Source organism: Salmo salar, chromosome ssa29, assembly GCF_905237065.1.
Source record: "Salmo salar chromosome ssa29, Ssal_v3.1, whole genome shotgun sequence".
Classification (NCBI taxonomy): Eukaryota; Metazoa; Chordata; class Actinopteri; order Salmoniformes; family Salmonidae; genus Salmo; species Salmo salar.
Window position 1 is genome coordinate 26,832,501 of NC_059470.1, and position 19,737 is coordinate 26,852,237.

General features: G+C 42.6%; 1 protein-coding gene across 6 annotated transcripts in view; it reads left to right on the forward strand.

Annotated features, from left to right (window-relative positions):
- sh3k1 (SH3 domain-containing kinase-binding protein 1) overlaps positions 1 to 18,936 on the forward strand; it is a 36,953-nt gene extending 18,017 nt beyond the window's left edge. Inside the window, exons 8-19 of one of the 6 annotated variants that reach the window (XM_045710493.1) lie at positions 2,793 to 2,862; positions 3,022 to 3,170; positions 14,596 to 14,697; positions 14,803 to 14,854; positions 16,056 to 16,133; positions 16,600 to 16,738; positions 16,896 to 16,966; positions 17,253 to 17,362; positions 17,438 to 17,614; positions 17,916 to 18,142; positions 18,236 to 18,299; positions 18,408 to 18,936. In XM_045710493.1, coding sequence (XP_045566449.1) covers positions 2,793 to 2,862; positions 3,022 to 3,170; positions 14,596 to 14,697; positions 14,803 to 14,854; positions 16,056 to 16,133; positions 16,600 to 16,738; positions 16,896 to 16,966; positions 17,253 to 17,362; positions 17,438 to 17,614; positions 17,916 to 18,142; positions 18,236 to 18,299; positions 18,408 to 18,446 — 1,278 coding nt within the window. In that variant the 3' untranslated portion in view covers positions 18,447 to 18,936. 6 annotated transcript variants of the gene reach the window in all.
- Positions 18,937 to 19,737: the final 801 nt, after the last annotated feature.

Below are 19,737 nucleotides of genomic sequence, written 5' to 3' on the forward strand. Positions count from 1 at the left end.
TCTGTCTCCTTTTCTCTCTCTCTTCACTTTGTTCTGTCTCCTTTTCTCTCTCTCTTCACTTTGTTCTGTCTCCTTTTCTCTCTCTCTTCACTTTGTTCTGTCTCCTTTTCTCTCTCTTCACTTTGTTCTGTCTCCTTTTCTCTCTCTTCACTTTGTTCTGTCTCCTTTTCTCTCTCTCTTCACTTTGTTCTGTCTCCTTTTCTCTCTCTTCACTTTGTTCTGTCTCCTTTTCTCTCTTCTCTTCACTTTGTTCTGTCTCCTCTCTCTCTTCACTTTGTTCTGTCTCCTCTCTCTCTTCACTTTGTTCTGTCTCCTTTTCTCTCTTCTCTTCACTTTGTTCTGTCTCCTCTCTTCTCTTCACTTTGTTCTGTCTCCTTTTCTCTCTCTTCACTTTGTTCTGTCTCCTCTCTCTCTTCACTTTGTTCTGTCTCCTCTCTCTCTTCACTTTGTTCTGTCTCCTTTTCTCTCTCTTCACTTTGTTCTGTCTCCTTTTCTCTCTCTCTTCACTTTGTTCTGTCTCCTTTTCTCTCTCTCTTCACTTTGTTCTGTCTCCTTTTCTCTCTCTCTTCACTTTGTTCTGTCTCCTTTTCTCTCTCTCTTCACTTTGTTCTGTCTCCTTTTCTCTCTCTCTTCACTTTGTTCTGTCTCCTTTTCTCTCTTCTCTTCACTTTGTTCTGTCTCCTCTCTCTCTTCACTTTGTTCTGTCTCCTTTTCTCTCTCTCTTCACTTTGTTCTGTCTCCTTTTCTCTCTCTCTTCACTTTGTTCTGTCTCCTTTTCTCTCTCTCTTCACTTTGTTCTGTCTCCTTTTCTCTCTCTCTTCACTTTGTTCTGTCTCCTTTTCTCTCTCTTCACTTTGCTCTGTCTCCTTTTCTCTCTCTCTTCACTTTGTTCTGTCTCCTTTTCTCTCTCTCTTCACTTTGTTCTGTCTCCTTTTCTCTCTCTCTTCACTTTGTTCTGTCTCCTTTTCTCTCTCTCTTCACTTTGTTCTGTCTCCTTTTCTCTCTCTTCACTTTGCTCTGTCTCCTTTTCTCTCTCTCTTCACTTTGTTCTGTCTCCTTTTCTCTCTCTCTTCACTTTGTTCTGTCTCCTTTTCTCTCTCTTCACTTTGTTCTTTCTCCTTTTCTCTCTCTCTTCACTTTGTTCTGTCTCCTTTTCTCTCTCTTCACTTTGTTCTGTCTCCTTTTCTCTCTCTCTCTCTCTCTCTCACTCTCTCTCTCTCCACTTTGCTCTCTCCCCTTTTCTCTCTCTCACTCTCTCTCTCTCTTCACTTTGTTCTCTCTCCACTTTGTTCTCTCACCTTTTCTCTCTCTCTCTCTCTCTCTCCACTTTGCTCTCTCTCTCGCTCTCTACTTTGCTCTCCTTTTCTCTCTCTCTCTCTCTCTCTCTCTCTCACTCTCTCTCTCTCTCTCCACTTTGCTCTCTCCCCTTTTCTCTCTCTCTCTTCACTTTGATCTCTCTCCTTTTCTCTCTCTCTCTCTCCACTTTGCTCTCTCTCTCGCTCTCCACTTTGCTCTCCTTTTCTCTCTCTCTCTCTCTCTCTCTCTCACTCTCTCTCTCACTCTCTTTCACTTTGTTCTTCTTTTCTCTCTCTCTCTCTCCACTTTGCTCTCTCCCCTTTTCTCTCTCTCTCTCTCTCTCTCTCACTCTCTCTCTCTTCACTTTGTTCTCTCTCCTTTTCTCTCTCTCTCTCTCTCTCCACTTTGCTCTCTCCCCTTTTCTCTCTCTCTCTCTCTCTCTCTCTCTCTCTCTCTCTCTCTCACTCTCTCTCTCTTCACTTTGTTCTCTCTCCTTTTCTCTCTCTCTCTCTCCACTTTGTTCTCTCCCCTTTTCTCTCTCTCTCTCTCTCTCTTCACTTTGCTCTCTCTCGTTTTCTTTTCTCTTGTCACACTCTCGCTGAGTCTGATTTATAACGGGACTGTGTGGATGATGGCAGGGTCATGTTTGGTTTAGGGTGTGTCTTGTGTAATGTTTGTTGTGTATGAGTATATTGATCTGTGTCTGCGTGTGCATTTTTGTTGTGTGTGTGAGTTTGGGTACGTGTCAGGCTGTGTTTGTGCTGATGTGTGTACGATATTTTGCAGCCTGTCCTGCTGTGCGGGTGGCTGTGTAGTGGTGGTTTATGGGAAGTGTAATTTCTGTTCTCTAATGATAATTGGGCTGGTGGTGGGAGAGGGGTTTTAGAATGGGGGGGGGGGGGTTACTATTACTATGGGGGGTAGTTCCTGGTAGTAGCCTTTAAACACAGATGGAGGATCAGATTGCCCCACCTCCAAAAAATACAAAGCGTCTACAGTTAACTTCTGTACTAGACTGAACTCTATCTTCCCCCGAGGGGTGAGGAGTATCCAGCTGTGTGTCAGTCTGACGTTACTTTAACCATGGTTGACCAGTTAGTGTGTGTGTGTGTGTGTGTGTGTGCACTCCACATGGCTTGAAATTAGAACAGCTCGACTGGGTAGAAAGAGGGATGCAGTGGGAGGAAAGAGCGAGAGAGAGGCAGGAAGTTGTGGAGGGAGAGGGAAATGGGACTGGAGGGAGGGAGGGAGGTGAAGAGGGACTGGGGGAGAGAGAGGGGCAGAGGAGTTGGGATGTTCTTCTGAGTGTGAAACAGAGAAGTGTGTGTTTGAGACAGACCGGGCTCTCTCTGTGTGTGTGTGTGTGTGTGTGTGTGTGTGTGTGTGTGTGTGTGTGTGTGTGTGCCACATAGACAGAGCCCAGTCTGTCCGGAATTGATCGCAAATGGAGTATTCTGGGAATGTAGTTTCCTGTGTGTTTCCCTCTTCTCCTCTAGGCACAGGTTAGGAAATCACCCTCTGTTTCCCTGGAAACCATGAAGGCGGAACCTGAGGGCATGGTGAAAGGTGAGAGGGAGGGGCCTGGGATCTTCTAGACAGTCTCTCACTTCCTGTTTCACACCTAGAATAAGATAAAGATTCACACCTGCTGAGTCTCTTGATTTACTTTAATAAACCTGAGTTTTGGGATTCAACGTGAGTGTCTGTATTCTGATTGGTTCCCAGGCCGTGAGCTGTGTAAGGTCATCTTCCCGTACGACGCCAATAACGAAGACGAGCTGTCAATGAAAGAGGGAGAGATTGTCACCATAATCAACAGGGTGTGTGTGTCTAACATCAGAGTCCATGCATGCGGTTGTGCATGTGTGTATCAGGTTTGGGGTTAATTCCACAAATTCAATTCCAATTCAATTCCCTCTACCTGTAAATTCCAAATTCCATTTAATTCAAATTCTGCAGTAAATTCTTTATTTTAAGTGCATTAAATCCATTAACGGGGAGATGTATAAATATTGAATTCCAATTCAAGTAGCCCTTTCCACTCGTACCTGTATACGGGTTGAAAATGGCAGATTTGGGCACTAATAAGCACCTAAGTTGGAACGCAGTGGCTGTACAGTAACATGCTATACATGATGTCAGAGGTCAGTGGCTATACAGTAACATGCTATACATGACGTCAGAGCTCAGTGGCTACAGTAACATGCTATACATGTCGTCAGAGCTCAGTGGCTATACAGTAACATGCTATACATGATGTCAGAGCTCAGTGGCTATACAGTAACATGCTATACATGACGTCAGAGCTCAGTGGCTACAGTAACATGCTATACATGACGTCAGAGCTCAGTGGCTATACAGTAACATGCTATACATGACGTCAGAGCTCAGTGGCTATACAGTAACATGCTATACATGACGTCAGAGCTCAGTGGCTATACAGTAACATGCTATACATGATGTCAGAGCTCAGTGGCTACAGTAACATGCTATACATGATGTCAGAGCTCAGTGGCTGTACAGTAACATGCTATACATGATGTCAGAGCTCAGTGGCTATACAGTAACATGCTATACATGACGTCAGAGCTCAGTGGCTGTACAGTAACATGCTATACATGACGTCAGAGCTCAGTGGCTGTACAGTAACATGCTATACATGATGTCAGAGCTCAGTGGCTATACAGTAACATGCTATACATGATGTCAGAGCTCAGTGGCTACAGTAACATGCTATACATGATGTCAGAGCTCAGTGGCTGTACAGTAACATGCTATACATGACGTCAGAGCTCAGTGGCTGTACAGTAACATGCTATACATGACGTCAGAGCTCAGTGGCTATACAGTAACATGCTATACATGACGTCAGAGCTCAGTGGCTGTACAGTAACATGATGTCAGAGCTCAGTGGCTATACAGTAACATGCTATACATGACGTCAGAGCTCAGTGGCTGTACAGTAACATGCTATACATGATGTCAGAGCTCAGTGGCTATACAGTAACATGCTATACATGATGTCAGAGCTCAGTGGCTATACAGTAACATGCTATACATGATGTCAGAGCTCAGTGGCTACAGTAACATGCTATACATGATGTCAGAGCTCAGTGGCTGTACAGTAACATGCTATACATGACGTCAGAGCTCAGTGGCTGTACAGTAACATGCTATACATGACGTCAGAGCTCAGTGGCTGTACAGTAACATGCTATACATGACGTCAGAGCTCAGTGGCTGTACAGTAACATGCTATACATGATGTCAGAGCTCAGTGGCTATACAGTAACATGCTATACATGATGTCAGAGCTCAGTGGCTACAGTAACATGCTATACATGATGTCAGAGCTCAGTGGCTGTACAGTAACATGCTATACATGACGTCAGAGCTCAGTGGCTGTACAGTAACATGCTATACATGATGTCAGAGCTCAGTGGCTATACAGTAACATGCTATACATGACGTCAGAGCTCAGTGGCTGTACAGTAACATGATGTCAGAGCTCAGTGGCTATACAGTAACATGCTATACATGACGTCAGAGCTCAGTGGCTGTACAGTAACATGCTATACATGATGTCAGAGCTCAGTGGCTATACAGTAACATGCTATACATGATGTCAGAGCTCAGTGGCTATACAGTAACATGCTATACATGATGTCAGAGCTCAGTGGCTACAGTAACATGCTATACATGATGTCAGAGCTCAGTGGCTGTACAGTAACATGCTATACATGACGTCAGAGCTCAGTGGCTGTACAGTAACATGCTATACATGATGTCAGAGCTCAGTGGCTATACAGTAACATGCTATACATGACGTCAGAGCTCAGTGGCTGTACAGTAACATGCTATACATGATGTCAGAGCTCAGTGGCTGTACAGTAACATGCTATACATGACGTCAGAGCTCAGTGGCTGTACAGTAACATGCTATACATGATGTCAGAGCTCAGTGGCTGTACAGTAACATGCTATACATGACGTCAGAGCTCAGTGGCTATACAGTAACATGCTATACATGATGTCAGAGCTCAGTGGCTATACAGTAACATGCTATACATGATGTCAGAGCTCAGTGGCTATACAGTAACATGCCTATACATGACGTCAGAACTCAGTGGCTGTACAGTAACATGCTATACATGACGTCAGAACTCAGTGGCTGTACAGTAACATGCTATACATGATGTCAGAGCTCAGTGGCTATACAGTAACATGCTATACATGATGTCAGAGCTCAGTGGCTGTACAGTAACATGCTATACATGATGTCAGAGCTCTGGCTCTTCGGTTCACAGCGCTGTGTGGATTTTGACTGACAGCCATTTTGAACTTGAGCACCGCACGCCAAGAAGTTGCCCCCATTCCTCCTGCTAATTGGGCAACTTTTGCACATTTTTGGTCTGAGGGAAATTAGCCGTTGAGGATTATAATAAATACCGCTTTGATGTCATACAGACAAACCAAACACCATCACATTTCTATATCATAAAACTACTGTCATATACAGTGTCAGCGTTTATGATCACTATGTTTGATGTACAGTTACCAGATGACATACTGTCATACCCTGGGTTGTCCTGAACAGAAGGAGCCTGTTTGATGTACAGTTACCAGATGACATGGTGTCATACCCTGGGTTGTCCTGAACAGAAGGAGCCTATACGGACCTGAATACACATCTTTCTATACACATCAAAGACTAGTCCATGTCATATTATATTTTATAACTTAGCTAGTCATGTTGGCAATAGAACAGACCTTCAAATGATGCCCACCTGACCCAGATTGAATTATAATGGACTGTTTTTTTGGATTGGGTAAACAACAGTTATTGTGTGACGCAGGGTTGTGTTCCAACAAAACAAGTAAAAAGTGTGCTTGCTCTAGTTCCTCAACGGCACAGCTAGGAGAGCTACAAAAGCACCTTATAGTTGAAGACTCTTCTTTGAGTCATAAAAGTGCATTGAAATGACTAAATAACTGTGCACACTTTGGAGAGGTGTGTGACCACTTGGAGACACCAGTTTTTCGTCTTATGTTGCAGCTACCCCAAATATACCAAGAATATTCTTATCATGTTACTGAGTGTATCCAGAATATTTTCAGATTTCTTTATCAACAAATGCAGCAAAAAGTACAGTAAATGTAAAATGATCATACAATCAACAGTGTAATGTTTGGATTCAGTCTTGTCAGGTGAACTGTTGTGTCCTCACCTGTAAAGTTCTGTATCCAATTTTCAAGGAAAATAGATTAAAAGGGAAACGAGTAGCTCTCGTCGTCGATAAACTATACATTGATAACCAGTTGTTCAGAGACACAAAGACTACTCCATGGTTATTTAAACAATTACAAAGTTATTATAGACAAGGAAAATAATGAAACACAATTCTAGCCCGGTTATGGATTGTAATAATACAACAACAAATATAGCTTTTCTATCTATCTTCAAATATAACTAATTGGAACACAAAAGCACTAATTCAACTTGGTGAAGATAAAAACTCAGTAAACAGAAGGCACAGTATGTGTGGATGGTGTGGTGTGTGTTTTTTATGTTTGGGAAAGTGTGGCGTTGAGTGAGAAAGGAAATGGTTGCGTATCCCAGAACCAATGTATTGCTGTGAGCAGGTGTTGTGAGAGAGCTTTCAATGTTGTGCAGATGAGGGATATACATTTAGAATGAATTATACATTTCATTTATTTATTGTCCTATCATGGTGGAACAGCGTTTTCAAATAAATTCTACATCTAATTTATTTATTGTCCTATCATGGGGAACTACATTTTAAAAATAAATTCTACATCTAATTGATTTATTTATGATCCTATATTGATGGAACGGTCCACAACCCTATACACCCACCTGAATGACCCAGATACTAAGGAGAAGTCCCTAACTGTTTTATGGGCCTGTTGTAAGCGGTCTGTATGCAGCCAAAATGCGGTCAGAGACCTTCTAGAGCAGCACTGCCCCCTCAAGATTCTGAGCCTGCTTGGCAGGGTTGGTCCTGCAAAGCCAAAGCCCCCTGATGAGAGAGCATAATATACAAGGAAATTCTCAAAGCTGCTAATGAGAACCTTGGCGACCTTGTACCTAGCCGGTGGGGATTCCGGTGGGGTGGCCCACCCAGGCAGTGGCAGTGCTGGCAACACTAGCTGCAGTAACCCATGGTGAGGGGGTCACACTCGGACATTCAGAGAGGGGGTATATTATTATGGCCCTGGTGGTACAAAATCAAAAGTCTGACTGTATGGAGATGCCTGGGAATATGGTCAATACGGGGGACCGTGTTTCAGTGAAAGGGGTACATTTGACCTCCATCATCTAGGACGTGACAATGGTTAATAAAATCTCCCCATTTCTGCCCATTTTTTTGCACAGTCTTGCAACTGTATATGCATTTGTAAATCAAGACCTTTCTTGAGTTGGGCTCTGGGATGGTGGAACTGTTGAGAATGTGAGCCTATGGTTGTGTAGGGGGAAAGGGTTGAGTGTGTGTGGGTGTATGTGCATATCCCACAACTGTTGCGAAGGAGTAAAAGATGTTACGGACAATATAGGATGATTCACAATAATTGTTTGCTAATATAATAATTGCTTGCAATAATGTAATTTTGGTAATGGCGAGACTGGTGAGAGGTAAAATTCTTTGCATAAATTGCCTACATTACTACAAATATTAATAGCTAATTATGGAAAATAAGAAACAGGATTTAAAAATATATATGTATTTTTTGATGGCTATATATAATACAAATCAAGGTGAGGGCGATGGAAATGCATTTGGCGGTTGATCTACTTCTGTTCTGTAAATGGCACTGTGTGCTCTTTTCCAAGGATGGATCCCAGTCTTTTCAGGGCTATGGGATATGGGGGCTCAGGGGTGGTCTGCAAGGCATTGGGATGACATCCCAACTCAGGATGAGGAGGGCTTTTAGCGGGTGGAATAGTGGGGACCAATTGGAGGTTTACTTAGTAGCAATGCAAATATCATGGTACAGCTATATGGACACTCAATCATCATGTTACTTTTTAATGGTACGTTTACAAACATATATTTTGATAAATAGAATTTCAAGTTGTGTCTCATTATGGTGAGTGGTGAAATACAATTCAGTACTCATCTATAAAACAAAAGCAATTTAGATCAAAAGAGTCCATATTAACAAAGGAAATTGAAGGACTAACAGTACAGTTAGATCGCAATGAAAACTGTACCATAGAGGCACAGAATAAGTTAGAGGAAAAACAAAAAGAAATGGAGGAACTTATTCAAGAAAGATCCAGTGTAATATTATAAATATGATAAAAATAAAGCGAACAGGATGGAATATAGGGGAAAATACACCAATTCTTTTTCGATCTTCAATATAGAAATGCTACCAAATTTTTTTTTATTGAAACTTGTTACCAATGGAGTCATGCATGATTCACCGAATGATATTTTGAAAGAAGTAAAGTACTTTAAGAATATGTTTTCGTTTCAGTCTCCTCCATCTCCACTAACAGAAGCTAATTGTATGGATTTTTTTCTATATTAATAATGTAAAATTAACATCTGTACAGGAAAGACTCATGTGAAGGCCAAATTACAGAGGAGGAACTTGCAATTAAAGCCTATAAGGCTGGGAAAACTCCAGGGCTGGATGGCATACCAGTGGAAGTACAGTATACCAAACTTTTTTTATATATATTCAGAGGACCATTATTAGCATGTTTTAACCACTCCTATATAAATGGTAGATTATCGGACACGCAACAAGGTTTGATATCATTATTACTGAAACAGGACCCAAGTGGTATATGTAAAGATCCAGTCCATTTAAAAAAGTGGAGGCCTCTTACACTTCAGTGTTGTGATGCGAAAATCCTAGCAAAATGCTTGGCGCATAGAATTAAAAAAGTATTGTCAGATATTATTCATCCTAATCAGACAGGTTTTTTACATGTATGATACGTTGGAGATAATATAAGACAAGTACTGGAAACAATAGAATACTATGAAATATCGGGGACACCAGGCCTGGTTTTCATAGCTGATTTTGAAAAGGCTTTTGATAAAGTACGACTGGAGTTTATATATAAATGCCTAGAATATTTAAATTTTGGGGAATCTCTTATTAAATGGGTTAAAGTTATGTATAGTAACCCTAGGTGTAAAATAGTAAATAATGGCTACATCTCAGAAAGTTTAAAACTATCTAGAGGAGTAAAACAAGGTTGTCCACTATCGGCATATCTATTTATTATTGCCAACGAAATGTTAACTGTTAAAATTAGATCCAACAATAATATTAAGGGATTAGAAATCCGTGGCTTAAAAACGAAGGTGTCATTGTATGCTGATGATTCATGTTTTCTTTTAAAACCACAATTAGAATCTCTCCACAGATTCATAGAGGATCTAGATTCTTTTGCTATCCTCTGGATTAAAACCAAATTCTAAGTGTACTATATTACGTATTGGATCACAAAGAAAATGCAAATTTCACATTACCATGTAGTTTACCAATTAAATGGTCTGACGGAGATGTGGACATACTCGGTATACAAATCCCAAAAGAAATAAATTCTCATTCCAATACATTTTTATAGAAAGTTAGCAAAAATAGATAAGCTCTTGCTACCATGGAAAGGAAAATACCTGTCTATTTGTGTAAAAATCATCCTGATTAACTCTTTAGTCATATCACAGTTTACGTATTTGCTTATGGTTTTGCCTACACCTAGTGACCTGCTTTTAAAATTTAATTAACAAAAAATATACAATTTTATTTGGAATGGCAAGCCAGACAAAATTAAAAGGGCCTATTTATATAACGAATATGAATTCGGAGGGCAGAAATGATACAATATTAAAGCATTTTAACTCTCACTAAAGGCATCAGTCATACAAAAGTTATACTTAAATCCAAACTGGTTCTCTAGTAAATTGGTAGGAATGTCTCATCCCATGTTCAAGAATGGCCTTTTTCCCTTTATTCAGATTACACCTGCTCACTTTCGGTTGTTTGAAAATGAAATCATCTCCAAAATATTTATTTTTATTTTTAAACAAGCCATGGAAAGTTGGTTGCAATTTCAGTTTGATCCACCTGAAAAGACAGAACAAATAATACAACAAATATTTTGGTTAAACTCAAATATACTAATTGATTAAAAAATAAAACGTCTTTTTTGAAGACATTTTTTAAAAAGGTAGACTTTTTGTGAATGATATCATAAATAGGACTGGTGGAGTTATGTCACACATGCAGCTAACACAGACATATGGAAATGTCTGCTCTACCCAAAATTATAACCAACTAATTGCAGCATTACCACAAAAATGGAAGAGGCAAGTAGAAGGGGAAAAAAGTAAGGAACTTGTCTGTCGGCCCTGCATTAAAGACCATAAATGGTTAAAAAAAAGTGTGTGAAATAAAAAGATACACCAATTTCATTTAAGGACCAAAAAAACTGACAGCTGTGCCATATAAATTGCAAAATAGTTGGGAAGAGATTTTCGATGTACCTATTCCATGGCACATGGTTTATGAATTGATACGCAAAACAACGCCGGATTCAAAACTTCAAATTTTTCAATTTAAACTGTCCACTTAGGAAGCAACACTGATTGACAGTAAATTTCACATGCTGTTGTGCAAATGGAATAGACAACAGGTGGAAATTATAGGCAATTAGCAAGACACCCCCAATAAAGGAGTGGTTCTGCAGGTGGTGACCACAGACCACTTCTCAGTTCCTATGCTTCCTGGCTGATGTTTTGGTCACTTTTGAATGCTGGCGGTGCTTTCACTCTAGTGGTAGCATGAGACGGAGTCTACAACCCACACAAGTGGCTCAGGTAGTGCCGCTCATCCAGGATGGCACATCAATGTGAGCTGTGGCAAGAAGGTTTGCTGTGTCTGTCAGCGTAGTGTCCAGAGCATGGAGGCGCTACCAGGAGACAGGCCAGTACATCAGGAGACGTGGAGGAGGCCGTAGGAGGGCAACAACCCAGCAGCAGGACCGCTACCTCCGCCTTTGTGCAAGGAGGAGCAGGAGGAGCAATGCCAGAGCCCTGCAAAATGACCTCCAGCAGGCCACAAATGTGCATGTGTCTGCTCAAACGGTCAGAAACAGACTCCATAAGGGTGGTATGAGGGCCCGACGTCCACAGGTGGGGGTTGTGCTTACAGCCCAACACTGTGCAGGACGTTTGGCATTTGCCAGAGAACACCAAGATTGGCAAATTCACCACTGGCGCCCTGTGCTCTTCACAGATGAAAGCAGGTTCACACTGAGCACGTGACAGAGTCTGGAGACGCCGTGGAGAACGTTCTGCTGCCTGCAGCATCCTCCAGCATGACCGGTTTGGCAGTGGGTCAGTCATGGTGTGGGGTGGCATTTCTTTGGGGGGGCCGCACAGCCCTCCATGTGCTCGCCAGAGGTAGCCTGACTGCCATTAGGTACCGAGATGAGATCCTCAGACCCCTTGTGAGACCATATGCTGGGGCGGTTGGCCCTGGGTTCCTCCTAACGCAAGACAATGCTAGACCTCATGTGGCTGGAGTGTGTCAGCAGTTCCTGCAAGAAGAAGGCATTGATGCTATGGACTGGCCCGCCCGTTCCCCAGACCTGAATCCAATTGAGCACATCTGGGACATCATGTCTCGCTCCATCCACCAACGCCACGTTGCACCACAGACTTTCCAGGAGTTGGCGGCTGCTTTAGTCCAGGTCTGGGAGGAGATCCCTCAGGAGACCATCCGCCACCTCATCAGGAGCATGCCCAGGCGTTGTAGGGAGGTCATGCAGGCACGCGGAGGCCACACACACTACTGAGCCTAATTTTGACTTGTTTTAAGGACATTACATCAAAGTTGGATCAGCCTGTAGTGTGGTTTTCCACTTTAATTTTGAGTGTGACTCCAAATCCAGACCTCCATGGGTTGATAAATTGGATTTCCATTGATTATTTTTGTGTGATTTTGTTGTCAGCACATTCAACTATGTAAAGAAAAAAGTATTTAATAAGATTATTTCATTCATTCAGATCTAGGATGTGTTATTTTAGTGTTCCCTTTATTTTTTTGAGCAGTGTATATATGGGGGATACAATCTTCCCAGCTCTGCAGATTTTGCTGTGAGGAGGCAGAGTCATTAGATCATTTATTTTGGTATTGTCCATATGTAGCTCGTTTTTGGTCACAGGTCCAGGAATGACTGAAGAATTGCAACATTTGCCTAGAACTAACGCTACAGATATCAATACTGGCTGATTTGAAAAGCCATAGTCAATCAATCAATAATATAATAATTATTTTAGCAAAAACAATCTGTAGAAGCTATGAGAATAGAAAGGTTCAGTACTTTTGAGAAGCATTACAGCACAGTTGAAAAATATATGGCAAATAGAAATCCAAAATGGATGGTGTTGAGAGATAGATGGGAGGGGTTGAATGGAGCTGAAGGGTGTGACTAATAACAAGATAACCAATGTAAAACATATGGGGTCTGTAAAATGTATATAGGTTCATACATTTTGTGAAATAGCACAGTTAGAAATACAAATCAAACTGGATGGACATCAGAAATAGAGGAAGGACTAAAAACAAACAAAATATAACTATTGTAAAATAGATAGTTGTAAAATGTGTATAAGATGTATAAACTGAAGGTAGAAGCATAAGTGTTATTGGTTATTAGTTTACTCCAATTGGGGGAAGGGTGGTAGGGTTTGTGGGAAATAATAAATGTATATTATAACAATAAGTATATGTATGTATGTATGTATGTATGTATGTATGTATGTATGTGGATATATATATATTTACCAAAAAAAGATATGGGGGATTGGAAATGATGCAGACTATTACATTGATGGAAGCAACAATCGTTCCAACATATTAAGCTGGTCCACCCCTAAGATGTAATAATAATAATAATATTCCCATAATATCCAAACTGTTCCCTTTCAATTGCTGCCATGGTTATGCATATGCTTTTCATATTTCTTCTGTAAGAAACATTTCAATTTAGGCCTATCCATATAGGCCAATTCCCATTCAATTCCAAAGATGAAATGCTTTTACAATTCCAATTAAATTCAAACAGTCCAATTACAATTCAATTACAATTCCATAGCTGGAAGATTGTTTTGTATTCAACATAAATTCTCCCCTTCATGAGTGAATTCAAAAATGTAATTGCAATTTCCAATTACATTTTAATTGACCCCAACCCCGGTGTGTATTATGCTTGGGTTGTATCCAGACTGTCCTTCTCTCACGTCGGGATTGACTGTATTACCAGTTCGGTACACAAGGGGGCGACAAAATACCCATTGTGCGTCTTTTACCAGAATGCTAACAAAATTAGCACAACTAAAGGTGAATTTCCATGGAGGCTGCTAGCTAAATATGCTAACGAGCACAAATGAAAATAAACGAAAAAGATAAAATGCATAAGAAATATATTGCTGCGTTTGGTAAATGCAGATCTATCTTGCTTCTTATTGTAATTTCTAATTTTGTGCTTCAGTTGCGCTTCTCCACTCGGATGAGAATTCAGGAACGGGCATTCTATCAGCAGACAGCGCTGTGACTGATGTGGAGCTAATTTTCTCTGGTACTTTTCTTGGTGTAGCCAGCCTATTTTTCTCTGGTAAAATGCAAGATTAACTTTAAGCGAAACATTAGGTAATGTAGCTGGTTACATTCTTTTTATGATAAACATTAGAAAAATAATGGCCATGCATCATTATTTGCAAAGAAAGACCTTGCTTTTTCATTGTAAGCTCATTTACTTGTGTGGCTGCCAGCCAATTACCGTCACACTTCTGTAGTCATCTGATGACAATGAAGCTGTTTTCTGCTGAATGTGTTGCACTGATGTATTTTATGTGAAGGAAAACTATAGTTGCACGTCCCTGATCACTCTATTGTAGCAAAAAACCAGTGTTGACTTTCAATATAAACCTTGACCCCTGTCAATACACAGCTGGACTCACAAACACGTGACTGGCTCAACTGTTGTGTGGAACTACGTTAAGCTTCCTAATCTTAAATAATGTGACAGGTGACATGAAGAATGTGATCTGCTTTATCTCCTAATGTATTGCACAAGTTGACTGCAGGTATTTACTTAAAGTAGCTACAAATATTCAAATTATTGAAAATAGTTTCAACGGTATTGAAAAACCATCCCGTGGCTATTTCCAAATACCCCGGTAAGAGTTTATACTGTATACCGCCCAAGCCTAGTGTGTTTAACCTGTGTGTGGATTCTGTGTGTTGTAGGACTGTGCTGATGCGGGGTGGTGGATGGGGGAGATAGGGGGGAGAAAGGGAGTCTTCCCTGATAACTTTGTCAAGCTGTTAATACCTGATGTGGAGAAAGAGGTAAGACGCACAAATATCATTTGATTTGTACTGTTATTATAGTGTTCAAGGAATGACATTCCATGAGAGCAAAATCACTTAGTGTTTCTTTGTGTGCGTTTCCAGAGACCAAAGAAGCCGCCTCCCCCCAGTGTCCCTTCGGGTAAACACACCACAGGTAATCCCCCATCTCCTCTCTCCACAGGTAATCCCCCATCTACTCTCTCCACAGGTAATCCCCCATCTCCTCTCTCCACAGGTAATCCCCCATCTACTCTCTCCACAGGTAATCCCCCATCTCCTCTCTCCACAGGTAATCCCCCATCTCCTCTCTCCACAGGTAATCCCCCATCTCCTCTCTCCACAGGTAATCCCTCATCTCCTCTCTCCACAGGTAATCCCCCATCTACTCTCTCCACAGGTAATCCCCCATCTACTCTCTCCACAGGTAATCCCCCATCTCCTCTCTCCACAGGTAATCCCCCATCTCCTCTCTCCACAGGTAATCCCTCATCTCCTCTCTCCACAGGTAATCCCCCATCTACTCTCTCCACAGGTAATCCCCCATCTCCTCTCTCCACAGGTCATCTACTCTCTCCACAGGTAATCCCCCATCTCCTCTCTCCACAGGTAATCCCTCATCTCCTCTCTCCACAGGTAATCCCCCATCTACTCTCTCCACAGGTAATCCCCCATCTCCTCTCTCCACAGGTCATCTACTCTCTCCACAGGTAATCCCCCATCTACTCTCTCCACAGGTAATCTCCTCTCTCCACAGGTAATCCCCCATCTACTCTCTCCACAGGTAATCTCCTCTCTCCACAGGTAATCCCCCATCTCCTCTCTCCACAGGTAATCTCCTCTCTCCACAGGTAATCTCCTCTCTCCACAGGTAATCTCCTCTCTCCACAGGTAATCCCCCATCTCCTCTCATCTCCTCTCTCCACAGGTAATCCCCCATCTCCTCTCATCTCCTCTCTCCACAGGTAATCCCCCATCTCCTCTCTCCACAGGTAATCTCCTCTCTCCACAGGTAATCCCTCATCTCCTCTCTCCACAGGTAATCTCCCTATTTTTCTTCACCTTACTTCTCCTTTATCACAATCCTCTATCTCTCCTCTCTGCTCTTCTCCACTCAGGCACTGGTACCATTTTGTGCGTCTCTCAATATTCTTTCTATCTCCATCTCTGCTCTTCTCTGTTTTGTGTTAGTGTGTGTAAGGGAGAGAGATAGAAACTAGGAGCAATGGTGATAATTAAATAGGCAGAGAACCAAATGGTGATAATTAAACAGAGAGAGAACCAAAGATAGAGATATCTATAGGGAAGAGTGTCAGTAATGTCACCCTCAGTTGACCGCTGACCCCTGTGACCTGTAGAGAAAAGGTCAGAGGTCAGGAAGGTACCCCCGGAGCGCCCAGAGCACGTGCCTCACAGACCACCTGACGACAACAAAGGTACTACAGTACTACTACAGTAATACTATAAAAAAGCTACTAACTCTGCATCACAGATCTGATGACAACAGAGGTACTACTACTACTACTACTACTACTACTACTACTACTACTACTACTACTACTACTACTATACTACTACTACTATACTACTACTACTACCTTTACTATACTACACTATTCCACAATCATCTACAATGCCTGCTTCGGCTTGCTGCAGCCTGACTACTACCCTATATGGCCCTATTCAGCCTGCCTGCCTTAACTCTCTTCGCCTCTTCAGCTGGCTCACACCTCACCTCTACACTGTGTGTGTGTGTGTGTGTGTGTGTGTGTGTGTGTGTGTGTGTGTGTGTGTGTGTGTGTGTGCGCATGTGCGCGCACCTGCGCGTGTGCCATCCCCACTTATCCCATCCGTATATGTGTTTGTGTGTGTATGTGAATGTGTTTATGTTTTTGTGTGTAGGTGAGGAGGTGAAGGTTGGAGAAATCCCTAAGCCCGCCCTTCCGTCCATCCCTCCAAAAAAGCCCCGCCCACCAAAGACAAGCTCCTCCCACCTCCCTCCCCGAGGCCCAGACAGACCTGAAAGACCTCCTTCTGTACCGTCAGTACGCGCACACACGCACGCACGCACGCACGCACGCACGCACGCACGCACGCACGCACGCACACACACACACACACACACACACACACACACACACACACACACACACACACACACACACACACTAAAGTTGTCAACTGGTCTGCCTGTTCAGGTGTGAGAGCCCTAAATCTGAGGGTGGGGCTGTGACTCCAGATTCTGCCTCTGACATGTCAAAAGACATCGGTGAGTTTGACTGAGAGGACAAGGGGCAGACCTGGGGCAGTTTGACAGTTATGTGACAGGACACTAGTCCAATCAGAGTAGGGAATTGGCTGACTTAAGAGACAGAGAGGTTTGAATATGAATGAAGATCCTCAGTTCTCTCTCTCTCTCTCTCTGTCCATATGTGAGGGATTAGCTGCCCTAGCCTTCATATTGGTCAGGGAACTGTGTGTTTGTTTGTGCCTGTTCTCTGGTAAGATGTTATGTGTTCCTGTGGATTAACAATATAATGTGTGTCTGTGTGTAGATGTGGTTTATTTGGACTCGCTAGTCTTGTCTACAGAGAAACTAAGCCATCCCACCGCAATGCGACCAAGAGTCCTCGTCCGCAGACCACGCTCCCTGATCATCAGCACAGTAAGTGTACACACACGCACACATCCTTCTCTTTAACATGTCTTGATGACACCTCTCTCCTCTTCTCTCTCTCAGTCTTCTCTGTCCAGTATTGACCAGCTGGACTCTCCTGTGGTGGAGGAGCAGAGAAAGGGGAAGGACAGAGAAAAGGAGGAGCAGAGAAGGGGGAAGGACAGAGAAAAGGAGGAGCAGAGAAGGGGGAAGGACAGAGAAAAGGAGCTGCAGGAGAGGAAAGCACTTCCCACCATCACTGTAAGAATTTGTTGAATTTAAATGTGGTGAATTACATTTTAGCAGTGAATCGGAGTATATTGTGTGTAGTATATTGTGTGTGTTTGTCTATTCCCGGACCATCAAGTTGGCCTGCGAAAAATAAAAAGGATTTCTGGTTTATTAATGAACCTAGACCTGTGTATGAGTTGCTGGTTGAAACAATAGAATCAATCCATGCCCATTTCAAGCATGTATTCCTAACAAATGGGAGGTTATTTCCAAACATTTAAGTAAGTTAGCTGGCTAACTCATGAATCCTGATTTGTGACATACCCCACAGGTACCTGACAGTAAGGGTGTGCTGCCACCCAAGCCTGCTGTCCTTCACCCACCGTCGACAGAAAGCCTGGCCCTCCGCCCTATAAGCCCCTCCCCTTCATACACAAAACCCACCTCTTCATGTATAAGCCCTTCCCCTGAGCCCAGGCCGACGCCCACCCTGGAGGAGCTGAGGGGACAACTGAGAGAGCTGAGAGCCTCTGTAGAACTGCTGAAGAGCCAACACAGGTGTGTGTGTGTGTGTGTGTGTGTGTGTGTGTGTGTGTGTGTGTGTGTGTGTGTGTGTGTTAATAGTGTGAGTGACTGGTGTCTCTGTCCCAGGCAGGAGATGAAGCATTTGTCCAGTGACCTGGATGAGGAGAAGAGGATCCGCCTTACTATGCAGGTGAACACATCTAGAGATGCTCGCCGTCTAGTGCTGAACAACATTCATTTACCGCTGCTACATTTTTCATCTTAGCTATACATTACATTTGGTGTTTGTCTTTTTCAGATGGAGGTGGAGAAGATTAAGAGGAGTTTATTTAAATGACCTTTCACCCTCCCTGGCGCATATTGATGACATCACCTCACGCTGGAGCCAGAGTGTGACATCATCCCTGGGAAGGGTTCAGACGAACTAGTTTGTGCCAGAAATCAACATCAATGACAGACGATCCCAATCCCCTCTTGTCTGTTTGTGTTGAAAAGGCTTGCTTATTTTTTTTGTTTCCTGCTATCTGATTGGAGTGTTCTGGATCAGGGGCGTAGCCTCACTACTATTCTGTCTGACATCACGCTACTCAAAACACCTGGAACACCTTCACCTGCTGTTAGAGTGTGTGTGTCAGCATACAAGGTTTCTATGGCAACCCCACACTGTGGCCTTCCTTCCTGTTTTAGATGTCTTTCTTTCTGATGACATAAAGACCGTTTGTGGACTTCATATCTCCAGGAAAGTGAAATAGACTTTTATATTCCAGTATTCTAAAGATGAAGATTATGGATGTGTGCTGATTTTAATAAAATCAAAATAAACTCAACCAACCTGTCTGTCACCCTACCCCCAGTAGGGGGAGCTACAGTATCAGTTACTGTCTCACACTACCTTACCTTGCCCAACCCAAACACACTTTTTTATTTACCTTTTATTTAACTAGGCAAGTCACTTAAGAACAAATTCTTATTTACAACGACGGCCTAGGAACAGTGGGTTAACAGCCTTGTTCAGGGGCAGAACGACAGATTTGTAGCTTGTCAGCTCGGGGATTCAATCTTGCGACCTTTCGGTTACTAGTCCAACGCTCTAACCGCTAGGCTACCTGCCACCCCACGTGTGCATTGTTTGTGTGTGTTTGTCCAGTGCCCCTCCACTGCTCTTTACTCTGTTGATTACGGTAATTAGTCTGGTCGAACATCAGAGCGCTGGACACACACACATTCCTCAACACACATACAGGCTGCCGTTTTCTTGCTTGTATAAACTGCTGTGTGTGTTGTAGACAAGTGTGTTACCATCTCTGTCTCATCAGGTAGTGTGTGCATGTTGTTTTGTGTGTGTGTGTGTGTGTGTGTGTGTGTGTTGTTTTGATTAAAGACACAGATCGTGTGCGACACTTCAAGAATGTCCTCAGACGGTGGACATAACTCAGCTTGGCTGGCTGTCTGGGGGTGTCAGATCAGAGGACACACAGTGGATTATATATGGCGCTGAAGGAGATGGCTGCTGGTTTACGATCCCGTAACCAATTGTGCTATTGTGTATGTTTTTTCGCGTTATTTGTGACTTATTTTGTACATGATGTTTCTGCCACTGTGTCTTATGACGGGAAAAAAGCTTCTAG